This window comes from Myotis daubentonii, chromosome X, assembly GCF_963259705.1.
Source record: "Myotis daubentonii chromosome X, mMyoDau2.1, whole genome shotgun sequence".
NCBI lineage: Eukaryota > Metazoa > Chordata > Mammalia > Chiroptera > Vespertilionidae > Myotis > Myotis daubentonii.
In genome coordinates this window covers 31405541-31419180 of record NC_081861.1, presented here as the reverse complement: position 1 = coordinate 31419180, position 13640 = coordinate 31405541, and the positions used below count along the sequence as shown (strand labels likewise).

The 13640-nt window shown below is 42.6% G+C and overlaps 1 protein-coding gene across 7 annotated transcripts in view; it reads left to right on the top strand.

Moving 5' to 3' along the window:
- OCRL (OCRL inositol polyphosphate-5-phosphatase) overlaps window positions 1-12288 on the top strand; it is a 56037-nt gene extending 43749 nt beyond the window's left edge. For 4 of the 7 annotated variants that reach the window (XM_059680113.1, XM_059680115.1, XM_059680112.1 and 1 more), the window contains 6 exons: window positions 2512-2535; window positions 6151-6267; window positions 7827-7911; window positions 8797-8924; window positions 9677-9788; window positions 9971-12288. In XM_059680113.1, coding sequence (XP_059536096.1) covers window positions 2512-2535; window positions 6151-6267; window positions 7827-7911; window positions 8797-8924; window positions 9677-9788; window positions 9971-10098 — 594 coding nt within the window. In that variant the 3' untranslated portion in view covers window positions 10099-12288. Of the gene's footprint in view, window positions 1-2511; window positions 2536-3153; window positions 3638-6150; window positions 6268-7826; window positions 7912-8796; window positions 8925-9676; window positions 9789-9970 lie in introns of those variants that run through there. The other 3 variants (XM_059680114.1, XM_059680117.1, XM_059680118.1) reach the window with 3 other exon arrangements.
- Window positions 12289-13640: the final 1352 nt, after the last annotated feature.

Sequence of the window (13640 nt, the reverse complement as noted above, 5' to 3'; positions counted from 1 at the left end):
ATCTATAATAATAAAAGCATAATATGCTAATTAGACCAGATGGCCAAAGGACCTTCTGGACGAAGCTAGGACTGTGTTGGCCGAGGCAGCCCCAGCAGCTGCGAGGGCTAAGCCCCGCACAAAGTTTGTGCATCGGGCCTCTAGTAATACTATAAATACTTTATACTTATGAAGCACTGTTACTCTGATTATTTTTATTTCGTTTTATATGTGGTATTTAAAAGCCCAGATAAACCCACAAAAGAATGTTTAATTCATAATATATCTATTAATACTAACAACCTACTTGCCATAAATCATAGCCCTTTGGGGGAAATGCACTCAACATTACCACTCGAAATGCCAGAGAACATACTCCACCGCTCACTCAGCCCCAGTACATCTCTGGTAGCAACATGAGACAAGATTTCTCCTTTTACTATTAGACCTTAGACGTGTGATTTATACTCAAGTTCTTTTTTTAAATTTTTTTTTAAATACATTTTATTGATTTTTTACAGAGAGGAAGAGAGAGAGATAGAGAGTTAGAAACATCGATCAGCTGCCTCCTGCACATCCCCCACTGGGGAAGTGCCCGCAACCCAGGTACATGCCCTTGACCGGGATCGAACCTGGGACCTTTCAGTCCGCAGGCCGACGCTCTATCCACTGAGCCAAACCGGTTTCGGCCTTTTTTTAAAATTTATTTTATTATTTATCTGTTTATTTTTCAACATCATTTTTTTTTAATCCTCAATCGAGGGTATTTTTCCATTGATTTTTAGAGAGAATGGAAGAGAGAGGGAGAGACAGAGAGAAATATTGATGTGAGTGAGAGAAACATCGATTGGTTGCCTCCTGCACTCGTCCTGGAGCCTGCAACCGAGGTACGTGCCCTTGACTGGAATCAAACCCAGGACCCTTCAGTCCACAGGCTGACACTCTATCCACTGAGTCAAACTGGCTAGGGCTATACTCGAGTTCTTGGTGGCCTGTGGTGGGATTGGAAGGATTCCTGTTGGGGGTTGCTGGGAAGGTAGAAGGAGCTTTGAGGGACCCAGGCCTTCTGCTGGCCTACTGTCCTACCACTGCTGGGTTTAGGCTGCTTCTCTGTCCCTATGAGATAAATTTTGTTATCCCTGTTTTAGAGATGAAGAAACTAAGGATTTACAGAGTTTAATAACTTGCTTAAGGCCTGTAGAAAATTAATAAGAGAACAGAGATTTGTGCTCAGGACTAACACCAATGCCTGTACTCTTTCTGCTAACTATGCTGCCTTGTAACTAGGGTTTCTCACTGTCTTTAGCCTGCTATGGAGTGGAATACGTTCTCACCGCTTTTCCTTGCCTCTCTGTCCAGGAAGCAGTCAGATTCTCCTTTTTGAGTTGTCTAAGGGAGCATAGTGGTAATGATTGTGGAGTCAGACCTGAGTTCTAATCCTCTCAGAGCCTCAGTTTCCTCATCTGTAAAGTGGAGATAATACCGACTTTGCACACATGTGCAGAATAAATGACATTGTGTATGAGCACTTTGCACAGTTCCCACTATATGGCAGAAGCTCCCTAAGTGGTGGATGTGTAATTATTGTTGCTGTTATTGGATTGTAATAATAACACGAAAGACAGAGATGCTCAGAAAGCTTTTTAATTCAGCGCTTCTTCCCTCTCCCCTGCTTTTCTTTTTTCCTCTTATGTCCTATAGGATAACCACAACAGGGATAAAGATGGATGTTCTGGCCCGCAAAGATCTGAAGTAGAATTAATTTACATTTTAGAGGGACCTACATATTTGGGGACTCTAAGGTCCTTTGAGGAGGGGAGTGGCTATGAGAAGATGGAAAGGAGTGTGGCTAGCCAGAGTAAGAGGAATAGCAGTTGAGAGGAGAGAAACTTACCGCCTCCTTCTGAATGACCACAATCAGGCTCACAACCAGATTTTTCCATTGAAGTGGCTTTAGGTCAGGGATGGGGAACCTTTTTTCTGCCAAGGGCCATTTAGATATTTATAACATTATTCAAAGGCCATACAAAATTATCAGCTTAAAAATTAGGGTGCTATATTTGGTCAAACATTTAATTAACTCACCCCTCATGCCTTGGCAGGGAAAGACCAAATGATTTCGAGGGGCTTAGACAGCCCGCAGGCTGGACGTTCCCCACCCCTGCATTAGGGTGAAGCATGAAGCTGCATAGTGCAGCAGCAGGGCCTGCCTCCAGGCAGCACAGGAAAAGGAAACATCAGGGCCATTCGACCAGGTCAGCTGTCAGCTGCCAAAGGACACAGAAGTCTAGGACTGCACATGAATGTTTCTTGAGTGATAATCTCAGTAAACTGCACAAAAATTTAATATGCATAATAGAGAACTTTGCATATGAGAATTGTTTCACTTTCGACAGTCATGATTTATTTGAAGAATTTAAAACTGTTTAAAGCTAGTTGAGTTCTAATAATACTGATCTGTTTCTAATTCTATAAATTAATTCTAATAATTTTCTATCTGTCAATGACTTTCTTTTCCTGCTCTGCTCTCAGGAAGAAGACAGCTTCCTAGAAAAGGTAATGCAACCTATGCTTTTCCCTGTGCTTGATTAACATTTAACTGTGGTCCTTGGAATTTGTCCCTAGGCTTTCCCATTTCAGAGACCTCTGACTCTGTGAAAATCCCCCAGAGCTGGCTTTTAGTGTGTCTGAAGTACAGGAAAGATACTAACTCTACCAGTCAAGTCATTGAGACCCAGGACATAAAAGCAATAGACTCAAGGTTCCAGACTTGTATTTTTGAAATGAGAAATAACTAAAGAGCTGTTTATGCATCTGAAAATTCATGAGATGGTGGAAGGTACCACTTAGCTGTCCTCCATTTCCAATGATAATAAAACCAAAAGTGTGTTGCTCTTGCACTAAGAGTGACTTGGGTCTTCCAGGTGGGACCCAAGTGCGGTGGTGGGGCAGGGGCTAGAAACTCCGGTGGCTACCATGGTGTACAGCGGTTTCACGGTGCCTCTGATCGTGATGAGCATGTTCTGGAGCATCGTCGGTCTCCTGGTGCCCTGGTTCATCCCTAAGGGTCCCAACCGGGGAGTTAATCACCATGTGGTGACCTGTTCAATTTGCTGCTCTCTCTTTTGGCTGATTGCAATTCTGGCCCAACTCAACCCTCTCTTTGGACCACAGTTGAAAAATGAAGCCATCTGGTATCTCAAGTATCACTGGCCTTGAGGAAGAAGACCTGCTGCCCAGTGCTCAGCCATCAAGCCATCAATCGAGAATTCCTCTATATGTGCAGTCACCTCCACACCTGGGCCACACCTTCCTTTGCTCGCCTGCTCTGGCCATCAGCTGCCTTAAACACGCACACCACAGTTGGCCATCTTATTCTCCAGTGCAGTATTTTCCTGTTAGCTTTTTTACACTTTGATGAATTATATGCCTCCTTAATCTAAATTGTGCTGATGCCATCAAATGTTTAGGCACTCCTCTGAAACAGAAGGTGCTCTTCTGGGAAACACGGCACTCTCCTTGGGACCTGTGGATTTGAAGATGGCTCCTGCCTGCTCGTGACATGGGAAGAAGCAATGACGTGCTTAAAAGCTGTCATGAGACAGTAAGACTACAGTGCGGCAGCCGGTAGCAGAACATGTTCAAGGGGAGATCTGTCCCGACAGAGTTACACCAAAGTATATTTTCAGGATGAATTCCTTACTTCTGCCATCTTTTGGAATAAATTATTTTTCTGCTTTCTATGGAAAAAAAGTTATTTGGGATTAGTGATAATAGTGATTAATTACTGAAAGAATACCCAGATCTGGTCAAGAAATAGAGCATAAGAATAAAATAATAGAGCTGAATGAGTTCATAAGGGGTCATCTGGTCCCACTCTCTGCCTTTGGACAGGGTCAGGTGTTTTCTCCATTCTGTTGATGAGGCAACTAAGGGCCAGCACAATTGAAAAACTCACCGGAGTCATACTGTTCCTGACATAAGGGTGTCAGGAGTGTGGGGCAAAGGAGACTAGAACCAGTTCTCCTGAAAGCTAGTGAAGCGCTCCTTTTGCGGCTTTCCGCCTCTTTGAACTTGAGAGTGCCTGGCTTCGTACAGGGCTATCAAGTAGAGAAACAGGGGCTTGAAAAACATTCTTAAAGCACTTTCACACAGTCATTAATGTGACCACCACATTTGGTGCAGTTAAGACCTTTTTGTGGTGGGGATGTACTGTTTTTGTATGTTAGTTATTAGCACTAGCGTTACAATGTGTGGGCTCATCACACACTGGATGTGTCTTGTTGAAAGAAGACAAATGTGCTGGTTTCTCTTTGAAAGTTAAGAGCTCAGGATAAGTTGTGGACTTTTAAAAAAGTATTATTTCTTGTGCATGAACTTTTTCTAGACTTCAGAGACCTCAAGTGTGACATTTCATATTATCATACATGAATTTGAAAATGGATAGTGGATGGTGTATATAACCTACTGACATTTTATTAACCTTTTTAAACCACTAAGGATTGTGACGGTTCTGCTCCCAACCTTTTCCTGTTAATAGCAGACCATGTTCTGTCTTTTCATCTTGGACAGTGCCTGTGTTGCCTTAATGCCTTAGTGCAGGAAAAAGTGCCGATTGGATTTCAGATTTTTTTTATGAGTATATGAATCAGTGCTGAATAATTTATATATGGTAAGTTTGGTGGCATCTTCTACAGAATTTGTACTTGTGTTGCATTTGGTCCAAAAAGTGAACAGAGTGCATTATGGACAGTGTTTTGGCTTAAGTACCATGTGGATGCCTGGATTCAATACTCACAACCAGAAAGAAGTTAGAGGATGAGCTGCTGTTAGAAGTTCTGGCAACTCTAGGGAATGTGAATATAAAGTAATAGAAGCCCGGGGAGAAAAGAAAGAAATGAAGCAAAATAAATGTGAAGAAAATAGATTTTAAATGGTAACCAGCTGCCATGCTCCCTTCTCTTTCTCATCTCCCCCAGAAAGACACGGGGGCTTTAAAAGGTCACCAGTGCTTATAGAAGAACAAAATGTTAAGAGCCCTTAGCTCTGCTCTGGTGGACACAGTCTCTGGAAGTAGTAAAATGTTTCTTTCTTTCCCTTAAAGCTACATGGCTTGGGAGTTGTACATGGAATTTACAGAATTTCCTAACGTTAAATATATATAATATATGACCGTAAGCTGGAGGAGGAGGATGGGGAAAAGATGCAAAAAAGTTGTTCATTTTTTTCTCCACTAGGATTTTTATGAAGGCTGCCTTCAGATGCCTTTTAACCCATTTCAGACATCTTTTGATATAATTTATATTTGACTATATAAACATAAGAAAATTGAGTTTATTCACTGTTTTCAAGTTCAGATTTAGTTATTGATCCAATTTATGTCACTTCTGTGTTTTTCCTCTTAGATTCTTTCAGGAGAATCTAACAGATAATAGGAAGATAGGTGAAAGGTGTCAAAGCCCTGAGAAATTTTTGCTGAGCTATTAATATAAAAAATAACTTCTGGACTCAGACCCTAGACTTTTCATTGTATTTCTGGCTCTTGGTATGCTGTATTCAGTTTACTATTTTTGGATCTTAAGGCTTATGACTTTTAGTGCCTTAAGATTAGACCTTCTGTCAAGCCTGAAATAATTCATGCACGTAGGTCTAATGTGGAGAATTGTATTGAATTCCTGAGGACCAGTGAACCTCATTTAAATCAACAGTGAAAACTCTAATATTTGTGGTAAAACCTGAAAGAAGAATAAGTTAAAAGTCAACAAAAACCTAAGTAGATGCTGCTCTCTCAGAGTACTGTGTTGACAACTGTAATTTAATGGTCCACATGTCTCTGGTGGTGTGTGGACTCTACCGTGACCGAGTCGCTGGAGTGCTAGTTCTCAGTGTCACCCTTGAAAGGATTTATAGCACACAGTGCATCCAAGTGATAAACCTAATAAACCCAAATGGAATGCTTAATGGTTAAGTGAAGCATCTAGAAAAGGAGATCCTTTAACTGTGGGAATCAGTATCAAGTGCCTTCTGACCAGAGGTATTCCCAGTGAGGGAGGAAAAAACCCCGCAATATATTAACAGATGAAGATCAAGTTGTACCCATATAAGCAGGATTTGGAGAGTAAGTTACAGACAAAAGTTTTTATTGAGACCCTTTTGATTCTCATCTCTTAGGAGAAATCTCTTCTGCAGATGGTTCCCTTGGATGAAGGCACCAGTGAGAGACCCCTTCAGGTCCCCAAGGAGATCTGGCTTCTGGTAGATCACTTATTCAGATATGCCTGTCACCAGGTAAGTGAGAGTGGGCCTGCTCTACAACTTTGGAAGGTGTGTGAGTTCAGTGGGAAATGATCATACCTCACATCAGTCTAGAGCAGTAGTTCTCAATCTTCCTAATGCCGCAACCCTTTAATACAGTTCCGCATGTTGTGGTGACCCCCAACCATAAAGTTATTTTCGTTGCTACTTCATAACTGTAATTTTGCTACTGTTATGAGTCGTAATGTAAATATCTGATATATGTGTTTTCTGATGGTCGCGACCCACAGGTTGAGAACCGCTAGTCTAGAGCTTTTAACTGTCCCAAGATACCTCCACATGGCAGCACTGTCAGATCGTCTGGGCACATGGAAGTATCCCTATTTACAGATGTGAGAGCTAAAGCTTGCAGGTTAAGTGATTTACCTAAGACCAGAGCATAAGCATAGTGGCAGAGCTGGGTCCCGAACTGAGCCCGCCTGTCTCCTGGCTGCACACGCTTTTCCCTGGACCACTACATACCTGAGATCATGCCTGCTTTTGCTGTCGTGTAGGCATTGCAGATTTTAAAGTTTAAAGCAAACTTCAAGCCCATTTTTTTAAATTTGGTCTTCATTTTTCTTGTAAATCTTATCTAATATGCTAGTCACCCCCAACCTATTTCCCCCCAAAAGAGAAATCTCTTGGGACCAAATTGAGCAGCAAGGTTTGCGATGGACATGCCATTTACTCCTGTCCCAGCATTCTGTAATACGGGTCTCCCCCGCTATCGGTAGCATTCCTATGAAACCTTTCATAAGCCAAAATGGTGTAAAGAGAAGTAATTACCATTAATTTATATGAAAATATTTTTGAATGTTCCCAGACCCAAAAAATGACCCACCAAAGCATACCAAATAACACATAAAACCTAAAATAACACTAACATACAGTAAAATCAGGAATGCATAAATAAATGGAGATGAAGCACAGATGCTCACAGACAGTTCAAAGCTATGGTGACTTAATGCTGAGATGCTGATGCTGGGTGTGGTTTGTGGGGAAGGAGCTTGTCCAGGCCACACTCATTGCTTGGGTGTGGGATGCCTGTATAATAGCTTGCTGCAAAACAAACACTGAATGCTATTTTTGTTTCTTACATTTTTTTCAGAAAAGCAAAAAATTGTTTTTGGATTGCTTTCAGTTAGCGAAAACAAGTACTAACGTAGGTCTTTCGTAAAAGCAAAGTGGCATAACGTGAGTTTTCAGAAATGAGGGTACCTGTATCTTTGAATGTGGTCTTTAGACTCTGTCTTCTACTTGTCAACATGGTAGAACTGGGAACACCTGGTTTCCTGATCTAGCCATCTAGTCCTCTGCCATATCGGGTACAGGCTAAAACTTTTGAAGATAATTTTCAGGTTTGAAATAAGATTTTACACAAGTTATAGAGATGACAAAGAGAGCAGGCACCGTTGTCACACCTCCATTCCTAATCATGATTATGCACACCATCCTTCCCTTTACTTCCTGCTGCTTTCCTCATCCCTGGGTAGTCTTCAGAACCTTAGGATTATTTTGCCTTGTTCCATTCCTTGTGACTTCTTTGGTAGGAGGACCTGTTCCAAACCCCTGGAATGCAGGAAGAGTTACAGCAGATCATAGACTGCCTGGATACCAGCCTTCCCGAGAAAATCCGTATCCTTTTTGACAAAGGCTTAGGAAGCTGGATGAGTACTTGGCCAAGCTCTTCTTCCCACCTACATTTGATGTTTTTGCTTCCATCTTTTCTTCATACGTGTCTTTTATTTTATTCTTTTATTGTTTAAAGTATTACAAATAGTAGTACATATGTCTCCTTTTCCCCCCATTGACCTCCAGTGTCTTTTATTATAAGGTAATCATTGACTATACAATTGTTTCTCAGTTTCTTTTATGAAATTTTGACCTTTCTTTGTATCAGACTCTTACTGAAAAGAATCAAGGGTAAGTTACAATGACTTTTTAAAAATGTATTTTTATTGATTTCAGAGAGCAAGAGAGAGGAAGATATAGAAACATCAGTGATGAGAGAGAATCACAGATCAGCTGCCTCCTGTACGCCCCACACCGGACATATATCCTCACCAGGAATTGACCTGTGACCTCCTGGTTCATAGGTTAACACTCAACCACTGAGCCACGCCAGCTGGGCAATAATGGCTTTTAATAAGTACAGAAAATAGGACCCACAGCACTGGTACTGTTCTGCTTCAAGCAATTTATCACTTCTGCCACCAGATATCCTGTCACTATGACAGGGAGGAGGATGGGACTAGTTTCCAGGACTGATCCAGTGTGGACTGTCCTTCTACAGGCTATATTCCCCTGACTCTCAAGTTGGCCCAAACCTCCCAAGAGTCTGATCAATTTTGTCACAACTCAGCTGCAATGTACATGGACCAATAAAATAATCAAACCCCAATTAGGATCAGTATGCCCTGAATAAGAGGAAGAGAGCAGTTGTTGAGGGAGCTTGAGGAGGGGAGCAAATCAGGTGTGTCCCTTTTCCTGGAGTTCCTTTCCCTTTACTTGTCTATCCAGCTGGCAGTAATCACTCTGTGGCTGAAGCTCTGCTAATTTTCCTGGAAGCCCTGCCAGAGCCCGTCATCTGTTACGAGCTGTATCAGCGTTGCCTTGACTCTGCTCAGGATCCCCGGGTCTGCAGACAGGTAAGTTTTATTGCTCTGAGGATGTGTTTGGGGCAGGCTCCCCCATAAAGAAACCATTGAATTTATAAAGCCATATGCTCTGCCAGGTACATGGTAGGATGGCTCTGTATCTGTTTTTCATGGCTTGACACCAGCATTGAGAGTTGGAACCCTTAAATTTTAGGTTGTGTTATTTCCTATTATATTTTGCACCCTCTTCCAGTTGGCCCATTGAGTAGGGTGGATACCTCTACTGTGGCATAAACTTGTGGAAGCTGATCACACATGGGATTCTGGCTGACACTTCTTCTGAGCCTTCTTTTTGTCTGCTTGGTGTAGCAATAGCTGAGAATACCTCTGAATCAGATTAGTGAGTGTTGGGAGGAGTTCCCATCCATGCTAAATGACATTGCTGAGAAAACTATTCAGCTTGACAGATGCCATGGGTACCTGACATTTTCCCATCACGAGGAAATGAGAAAAGACCAGATTAACACCGACCTGCTTGTGATGTGAGGTGTGCATGTGAATGTGTGATGATGGCATGGCCTGGTCATTGAGTGGACGGGGGCCAAATAGTATGACCATTCTGACTTGGAAATTATTATTGGGCAGGCACTGTGTTGGTCATGAGTAAATCAAGGAGGGTTGTGACAGATGAATGGGGTCCTGTAAAGGTTGGATTACAAACTACTTTTATTGCAGCTATGGGCTCTTCTTACTCCCTTCTTTGAACTGTTCTCCTCACTGCCTATCCCCTTTTTAAAAAACAGGTGATTTCCCAGCTTCCAAGATGCCATAGAAATGTTTTCCGTTACTTGATGGCATTCCTTCGAGAACTCTTAAAATTCTCTGAATACAACAATGTCAGTGCCAACATGATCGGTAAGACTACCTAATAAGAACGGCCACAGTGGGTGTTGGTCAGAATGTCCTTAGTGTCCAGGCACAGGACAGTCACTTCCTTCCCACTGCCCCCATCCCCTGCCTCCCCCCCCCCATCCCTGAGGCTTTGCTTAGGTTGTGTCTGACAGGGCTTTTCCCCTTTTCTTTCTCGTGCCCTCTAGCTACTCTCTTCACAAGTCTTCTCCTAAGACCCCCACCTAACTTGTTGGCAAGACAGACTGCGAGTGAACGCCAGCGCGCTGTCCAGTTCCTTTTGGGTTTCCTGCTGGGGGGCGATGAAGACCAGTAAGCCCTTTCTCTTAACTACACTCCAAGATTCTAGAGGTGGAAGATCTTGGACACCAAGTATTTCAGAGTGATTTGCAAAGTCATGTCACAGGAAGGGTCTATTGCAGAATTTTGAGGCATGAAAAAGGAAGAGTTTCCTAATCCCTCCCTTGCCATATCCTACACAGTAAAGTACTATTAGACTTATATTGCCAAGCCAAAGTTACCATATTTTGGTGTTTTTGTGTTCTCTCTTTATAAGACAAAGAGTTCTGTATTTACACACCTTTACCTGGGGATGTGTTTGTTGTCCCCTGCCCAGCTGTCATGATTGTCCTTAGCACCCTAGGCCTAGATTCTGTGATGTTCCTGTTCTAGGCCTACAAGCACTACTTGGTGTAGCTCAGACTTGTGTGTAGTCCTTCCTCTAAAGCACTTTTGCCCTACCATCCCCACTTTGCCTCTTTGCACTCTACTAGTGCTATCACATCGGAGGAAGTCAGAGTGAGGCTAGTGACTCCTTGGGTGTCCCCAACAGTGAGTTAATGTTCTACGTGTTTTTGTTACATGCATTTGTGCATTTCTACTACAGTGGTATCCATATGTCTCTGTAACATTGGCCTTTTCATGGATCTGCACTGGGTGGAACCATATTCTCTTGTCTCAGACCTCATTTTGTAGCAGAACTTTAGGACTATTAGAAATAACATTCCATTGATGTGAGAGAATCAGAGTGGAAGCACTTTGAGTATTCACAAGTTAAAACATTCATGTTTGACAGGTCCTGCTTCCTACCATCCCTTCTCTTTTATAAATTTTACATGAGAACTATGGGACCCATCTCCCACTTAGAAACACTTACACCACATTAAAAAAGCTAGTCTGCACCTCAAGCAGGCCTTTCTAGAGATATTTCTCCTTTCCCTCAGCAAGAGTACTGAGGATTGAGGGTCATTCTGGGAACCCCTTCACTAGTCTCCTGACGTACAAGGGGCCAGTGTCGCCCCCTCCCTCATCAAGGCTGACTGGACTGTACAGCCAGCTCCCTTTGGCTCCCAGCCACTTTGTCCAGTGCTGTTTAAGAGAGATTGTGCAATGGGGCCAGCTAAGCACCTTTTTCTGCCACTCAAGACAACCCTCTGCACTCTTCATTTACTCAAGCTCTGTAGGGCAGCCTTTTAAAAAAAATTAATCTATGTCGGTTGGCAAACCAGCTACTGACTGCAAAATTACCTGATACAATTGGCTTTCTCTTGTTTTCTTTCATTAAAACCACCCTGAGTCAACTTACTCTTGCCTGTTACTATTAAATTCAAGGAGCCTAATGGACAGGCATTATGTCCAGTGTTAAGCATTGACTCTTAACTCTGGCACATCAAAGGAGAGAGCCAAGAGAAACAGCACAACTGAATGGTTCTCCAGTTCCACCATCTCTTATAACTTGAGGTTTTTGGGGAAAGAAAACATACATATCTTGTGATAGACTGGTTAAACCCTTTCCTGTCTGGGACTTACGGTACTAGGAATCAAATTATTGGTGCCAAATATCTACAGATCTGATAGATTAAAGGCTGGGTGTTGATGTAGTCAATGGAAGATGGTGAACAGAACGCTTTTGTCATCTCTACTAGGCCAGAAAGCCATCACAGGTGAGGCATATTATAGAAGCTGGGCAAGGTCATAACACAAAGATAGGGCAGTGCCTGTCCTGGGAACTGTGTGCAGCATCCTAGCTCTTTCCTCATAAGGCAGATGCACTTAGTTCATTGCCTCAACCTTTTTCCAGCTCTGGTCCTGAGATGTACGCATGGTTGAGAGTTTTAGACAATCTCTAGGTAGAGGAGACAAGAAATAGAGCAGACATAAGATATCTGCCTCCCTACAGTGCCTCTAGCACCCCAATCTCTGATTCCTAAGTACCTCCAGTGTATTAGTGACTAACACCTCTGAAGTAAGGAATTCAGACTTAACTCTTAGGGAATGACTGCATCTTTGGTTTTAGGGAAGAAACAGTTCAAACTCATGTGGTAATGTTGCATTAGTCTCCCTTTCACTGTTTTCTGATTCTTATTCTGTAATTGTTTGTTACATTTCTCAAACATGTTTTGGTCACTAAGCAAAGCTGCTAGTGGGATTCTGTATTTTGTGTCATCTTTTTTTATTATAATTTATTGCAAATTTTTTTCTGAATAAATATATGTTGTGTGAAAAATCTTAAGTGTGATCTTGGTAAGGAAGAACTGAGGAGGGAGCCTTATGTCCCTGGGTCCCAGCTGACTGTTGAAGTCCCCACAGCTATGCCTGTATTGTCATTTCCTGTCTTACAGGGAAATATCAAGAGTTCTCAGTATATTTGCCCTTGGGCAGGAGAAGCAGCTGTATGTTTTCGGAGGCTAATAAAGAAGTCAGTGCTTTCAGAGGCCAGCCAAGGATCCTTATTTTAACCCTGGGGATTCAGGCAACAAAGTAATCCTGCTCAGAGAAGGAATGTTGAAGGAATGTTGATACTTAATGCACATAAGTGTCACATCAGGTCAGGCCCATGAGAACTCCTGGTCCAGAAATCTGACAAATCCCATTTTGTGAGATCCCAGCTGTCCTTGCCGACATAGCCTCAATAGTGTCTACATAACTCCAAAAGAGCCTGTTTTCACATAATTCATTTTGCAACTTTTGAAAACCAGTTTTGAGCTTTATCTCTTGGGGTGATGAAGTCCATAATTCAGTACTTGGGGGAGACTCTAATATGAGCTGTAGCATTTTAGGAGGAAACCCCTAACTTGAGCATTATACCTTATTTCCCTGCTATCTGCATAATGAACTTGCACATTCTGATTCCATTTCCTTTGAGACTGAAGAGGCCTCAGCTGGAGGTTTCTTCTCAACCAGCGCCCTCTTCCAGTTCCTTTTCACTGTGAGCTTGACCCTGATGAATGTGCTGACTCAGTGTTGTCACGAATAGTGTTTCTAGCTCCACCCAAAGCCTTGGCAGAAGAAGATGGAGTTTTTTGGGTTTTTTTTTGGGGGGGGGAGGGATTCCCCCCAGTGGATGGAGACTGACACCCAGCAGTTTTTTACACAGCAGCAGGCAATGTGGCGGAGCAGCCTCAGTGACTGCCTTTCCAGGTCTTAGAAACTGCATTCCCGGCTGCTGTTCCAGGAGAACCATTAGGGCCTTTCTGACTGCAGGGCAAATTGAAGACCTGATTCTTGGTATAGTCTAATAATTTAAAGCCACGCTCTACCACCTTAAGTTCACAAAGTGTTACAGAGAAAACCTTAGTGATGAACTAATCCAGTCTCATTGTTCTTATGGGCAAAGTCAGGCTTAGAGGGGACAATGAGAGACTTAAGATCACTTAGATTTCATTTGAATGATTGCACAATATATACATACCCATCCCTCCCCGCCCCCCGAAAAGCCAGCCATACAAAGAACCTTTCAAGCAAAGTAAAGAGTGAATGCAAACGTCCTGAGGCAGCAAGCAAAGCATTTTGCCATTTTTAGGGGACAACCAGGCAGAACACAGGGTGTGGGTGAGGGCGTGCTGGATGAGAGGTGGG